The 6,000-nt window shown below is 41.2% G+C and overlaps 1 protein-coding gene across 2 annotated transcripts in view; it reads right to left on the bottom strand.

The window, feature by feature from the left end:
• Nucleotides 1–6,000, bottom strand: part of Slc12a8 (solute carrier family 12 member 8) — a 179,347-nt gene that overhangs the window by 2,484 nt on the left and 170,863 nt on the right. For both annotated transcript variants that reach the window (XM_004642168.2, XM_004642167.2), the window contains one exon: nt 1,766–1,826. In XM_004642168.2, coding sequence (XP_004642225.2) covers nt 1,766–1,826 — 61 coding nt within the window. The remainder of the gene's footprint in view (nt 1–1,765; nt 1,827–6,000) is intronic.

Genomic DNA, 6,000 nt, shown 5'->3' with positions numbered 1-6,000 from the left:
GTGGAGTGTTGCTAGAGCTTCGGAAAAGAAAGTCTTCTCACGGTGAGGGTTAATTTCATGTCACTTGTGACAGGGCACAACATAGCCATGGCCTGCTCATACACATTTTACTAGTTTATTATTCCTTTCCAGTTTTGAAGGAAATTTGGGTTTTAGTTGAGAAAAAACCCGCAAAACTACAAAGCAGAAAACACAGCTACCAATTTCTATTTTTAAATGATTAGCCATTTTTTGGTCCTATCCCCCTCTTTGTAATCATCATAGAATACTGCCTGGTGAGATCAAGTAAGTGTGCTGTTGACTTAGCCCCTTCTACCCACTTCATCAACTGGGAGCCTGACACAGGACTTTCAGGGGTGGGCTCGAGGTCTGTTCCCACCCAAAGACTGTCCTGTATAAGCACCTCCTGATGCATTCTGCCTTCTACATAGTACTGCAGGGACCTCATGGTAAAGTCTCAGGAATCCAGAATGCAACCTAAGAAGCAGTGACCTCCCAAAGGCATCGTTAAGTTTAAAAACTGGAAATGACTCAATTATTCTTAGTCAGGCCACACCACCTGTGATCACCCACACATCCTCCGGAGCTCAAGAATCTGTAAGTATCTTCTACATAGAACTGTTTCCACTTAAGCTCTGCTTTTCCCAGGGACTATGTTGTTGGGGAAAAGAGATCAGTGTGGATATGTTGTGATCCGAGTCACCCAAGACTGGCTGAGAGGAGAGGAGGCCCCACACCCTTCCTGCAGCTCCACAGGAGACATCTAGTCCAGCCAGCAGAAGCAGATGGCAGAACGTTCTCTCATACTCCATGTCTCATCCCTGCGCCCTCGGATCTCTGGCTCTGCCAGTTCTTTTCTAGAAGCCTGCTCCCTTTTCTTCATCATCCCAGGCTCTAGCACCAAGGCTGCATTTCTTGTGTCAACTCGAACATACTGGCAGTAATCATGAAGCACTGTCCTAAAAAGGATTCTGCGAGACAACGAGGTATTGTTTCATGGTGTGGAGTTCCAGCTCAGGAAGATGAAATGATCTGGAGATGGGTGGGGACGATGATTGTATGACAGTGTGGTTGTGTTTAATACCACTGAAAGGTACACTTAAGAATAGTGAAGGCGATGAAATATATGTATATTTTACCGCAATAAAAACTTGCATCTTGGCTCAATGGAGAAGGCCCCATAACTCATTAGCAATGTCTGGGCAAGGAAGGTAGAAACACTGGCAAGTGCAAACGAGACATCTGCAGTTTCAAGAGCAAACTAACAAAATGAAACTGCATAAACACTTGGCTGGGTTCTGCCTGGATTTGCCCAGCCTGCAGTTCTTGCTCCTCACTGACATTAAAAGGTGACAGAATGAAGGAAGGCATTCACCAGAATCTCAAGGCCTTAAAAGGTAAGGAAGCGTTGGTGCTCTGAGAGTGGAGAAGGGGAAAGATGAGTTCTTCATGAAACATGACCTCCTCTATGAGGCCTCCCCTTTCCCATGTGTCCTACCCTGCAGGTCCATTGCAGTCCTCCAGGACAGACAAACAAACAAGTAAAACACCTCAGAGAACACGTGACTGAGGGTAAGATGGCAGAAAGCAGGAGCCAGAGCAGAGCGGGGGTGGGCAGTGAGGGGCAGAATGGGAGCCTCCTCTGTTTCTCAGTGGTCAGCTTCCACACCACAGTCCAGGCCAAAGCTTGGCTGAGAATGGGGCCCCCTCATCATCCAGGATCTAGGACAACCATCCACTCAAACTGACCCAAACTTGCACAGACCTGCAGGAGGGGATCAGATGGGACTTCATCCATCGGAAAAAGCTGAAGTTGGAGGCTGATCCTGCATGAAGGAGAGATAAATATTTATTTATTATGTATTTAGTACAAGGTCTCACTACAGATTGGACTCATAGTGATCCTCCTGTTTTCAGCATCCCAAGCACTGAGATTACAGGCGCATGCCACCATACCAGGTCTCAATCACTGTCTCAGAGTGACTCAAGGGTGTGGCTGGCATGACACACCTATGATCCAACCCCGGTTCCTGTACTTTGCCTAAGAGGGTGCTTTAGTCTGCTGAGCTATCTGGCCGGCCCAAGGTAAGTATTTATGGAGGCTGTACATAGGAACCCAGAATCACAGCTTCGTGGAGTGAATGTATACCTTCAGCACATGTGCGCATGAATGAGCACAAGTATTTTCCCTTTTTCATACTAACTGAACAACATTCCTTGGATATGCGCTGACAACAACCTATTAAAGATTTTGTCCATGTGTAGTTGCCAAATATTTATTTCTAAACACACAAAATCCCAAGAAAGCAATTGAATCAAATGCTATAGAGAAAAATGTAGGCAACTTGATAACTTCCATCTTAAGAAATTAAAAAAAAAGGTAATATTTATTCTTAGATTCATGCTAATATATGTTAAATACATGCTACCCCACTGGGCCAATACTTTTAAAGAATAGGGAACATGTCATTTTCATCCTTGTAACCCTCACAGGATCTGACACTTAAGTTTTTGACAGGTGTTAAGTGGATCTAATAGTTCAACACATAGAATCTTAGTGTTAAAGCCTGAAGTGAAATAGTTGTTGACGTTGAGCAAACAATTCTGGTATAATCTTTCTTTTAAAAAGCCAGTCTCTCTTGTACAGCAATTAACCACTAAGAAGAATATATATGTAGTGTATTATTTGTTGAAACTGTACTTCCGATTTGATTTGAAACTGTCTCATTGCTATCTGTTAATCAATAAAACCTTGAAAAAAAAAAAAAAAGCCAGTCTCCCCTCAGTGTAGGTTTAAAAAAAAGGCAAAAACAAACAAACAAGTAAAACACCTCAGGAAACAAATGATATGCAATTTGAAAAAAAATCAAGTGCAGTTTTAGAAAATACTTTTTTTTTTCTTTTTTTCAGCAGGGTCTCACTATGTAGCCCAAGCTGGCCTTGAACTCATGGCAATCCTGCCTCAGCTACCTCAGTGCTGGGATTATAGGACTAAGCCACCATACCTGGCTAGAAAATCCTTTTCAAAGATTAGCTATAGATATGCAAATATACAGGGGATATTGGTTGGACTATGTTCAGTGTATGAACAGGAAGTTAGCATTACTTTAAGAACTTACAGGCCCAGGGAGATGGCTCAGTAGAATAAGCGCTTGCCTGGCAAGCACAAGGGCCTGTCCACCAACCCCCCCCCCCCAAAAAAAAAAAAAAAAAAAAAACCTCAGTCTAGGATTTGGCCGATGTCACATACCATACACACACTGTGGAACTATCATAGCAACAAGATAACCCACACATTCATCACTTCCAAAGGTCTCCTCCACCCACTCCCAAAGGACTTCCTCCCATGCATTTCCCAATGGCCAATGTCAGGATTATGCAGTGATGTCATGTTTACCCCATAACCTTTAGGGTTCTTAGGGTTAAAGAGAGAATAAACTTTAGATTTACACTAGTATCTGCAAATTGCAAAGAAGAGATTCTTAATACAATTAGAGAATCAGTATATAGTCTGTTAGAAGTCGGAAAGCAAGACAAACATTTTATTAGAAGATCCTACTTACGAACGATCATTTAAACTCCAACTCATCTGAATTTTAGATGGATTTTGGCCTGAACTTTGATTTTGTACTTTTCTGTGATTTGATTTCTGGGAAACACTTATATTTCTGAACATAAAAATATATATTTTTTTAATTTCAGAAGCATTCATAATGAAGCACACCTCATACTCACGGGCATCGTGAGCAGATACCCCTGACTTGTAGCATCTCCCTGATGTTAAAATAGTTTCTCTTCTGCTTTGTCTGTATTTTCCAAACCCTAAATAAACTCTGGCTTTGCACTATCTCAGCCTTGACTCCCCATTTCTTACTAAGAGCCCCACTTCTCCATTCTTAGATGCAATGAGGGCAAGGACAGGAACAGAGGTGGAAGGCCACCCAGAAACCTCCACCAGATGTGACATCCCTAAGAATTCTAAAATTCTATTTGCCTGGATTATTCTGTTCTACCTGATTTAGTCAGGGCTTGAAACTAATTGCTTTATTTTAAATTGGAGCAACATAGAATTTTCTGAAGAGGGCCCTCTAATATATTTTTAAATAGCTTTATTATTGAGGGAAGTTACACAATAAACTATGTGCTTGGGCTTGTATGTGTCACCCAAAGTTCATTAGCTTGGAACTTTAGCCCAGTGCAGCAGTGTTGAGAGGCAGGGACCCTAAGATTAATGCCCTCCTATCTCCAGAGTGGGCTCCTGGTAAAGGAATGAGTTCAGCTTCCTGCACCCCCTATCCTCCCCCTTCTCCACCTCTTCCTCCTTCTGCTTCACCTTCCTCACCCCCTCCTCATCCCATGTGACATCTTCTGCCATTTTATGTAGCAAAGAGGCCTCACAAGACATGAACCCCCAATCTGGACTTCTCAGCTTCCAGAATTGTTAGTCAAATAAACTTATGTTGTTTACGAATTGCCCAGTCTTTAGGATTCTGTTACAGCAGCAGAATACTACATATTGTCTCTTCTTCCTTTTTTCTGTATTCATGCTGCCCTGGCAGTTTGGGCCTAGAAAGTCCAGCTAATTGCTAGATATAGTACACTCAATGTCTAATGCCTTTGGTAAACAAATAAACCAACCGATACCCACAGCTTTATCCTTCATCAAACCCTCACACACCAAGGTACTGTTCTCCCTGGCTTAAGTCACATGAGGACTAGACAGTGGGGGCTTAGAATCTGTCACAACTATGCAAATATCTCTCATGACCTTAATCAACCTACACTGACTTTCCAGTTCCTTTTTGTAAAAATCCCAGTGAAGAGCTTGAGCCATGTTCTCTCCTTTTCTTTCTCTGCCCTGGACTGAACCTGGTCCTTCCTATATGGCCCAGGCTGGCAGGCCATGCCAACTGTGTTCAAAGATATGTGGGTATAAGCTCCCTATATGACCGTCCTGTCCAGGTCTGTGTGCTTCTCCATACTTAATTAAATCAAATCTCAGATATGATCTTTGAACAAGCTGGATATACTTAAAACATACAGTATTCTGCGTCAACACATGCATGCACACATACCATACACACGCTGTGGAACTAGGATACCTTTGGAGACTTTGCCTCCAAAAGTCTCTTCACACCTTTTCCAAAGGACTTCCTCCCACACATTTCCTAACTACCATTTCCAAAAGCACTTCTCTGATGTCACTGCAGGCTTCTTTATATTTTCAATAGCCAGATGACCTTCTTTTCCTAGTTTCTTAAATTGGAAGTTGTAGTAACTGGTTTGGCAACTTTCTTTTTTCCTAACATAGACATTTCCTAATATATGAATTTCCATTACATAATTAGCTACACGCACAATTTTAATATGTTGTATTTGTAACCTCTTTCCATTCAAAACACTGTAATTTTACTTCTGCTTTCTTCTTTGAACCATGGGTCAGTTTCTGTAGCTTAGTGTTCTTTCTTTCTTTATTTTTTGCTTTAGCTTTTTCTTTTTCTTTTTTTAAACTAATTTTCTTGAGAAACAAATATGGATAATCCACTACTATTGAGGAGTTCTGGACTATATTGGAATATTTTGTTGAATTCATGCACCTACAATATTTGGATGGCAATGGAATACTCATCTCTGACAAAACTGAACAAAAAAAGGTGATATAAATGAAGGACAATTTTGTATCTGTATATACAAAATAGGATAGATATATAGCTACTTTCTCTTAATTCAGTAAGAAGAAATACCTGTACTAACAGTGTTTGCACAGGATATTACGTGTGCATCTTGTGCTATGAATGACTACTACAAAGACAACAATATGCAGTGTATTAATTGTTGTAACTCTCCTACCAACCTGTTTTGAAGCTGCCACATTGCAGTTTTTTTCTCAATAAAATTAATTTAAAAAAGAGAAACAAATAGCAAGAGTTACAGGATGTTACAGTATAGGTTCTCCTATGTCCTGAGTCCTCACTGACCTTGAGAAGGCTAGGGCCAAAA

This window comes from Octodon degus, unplaced genomic scaffold (assembly GCF_000260255.1).
Source record: "Octodon degus isolate 3935 unplaced genomic scaffold, OctDeg1.0 scaffold00147, whole genome shotgun sequence".
In the NCBI taxonomy this organism is placed as follows: domain Eukaryota; kingdom Metazoa; phylum Chordata; class Mammalia; order Rodentia; family Octodontidae; genus Octodon; species Octodon degus.
This window is presented reverse-complemented; position numbering and strand designations above follow the sequence as displayed.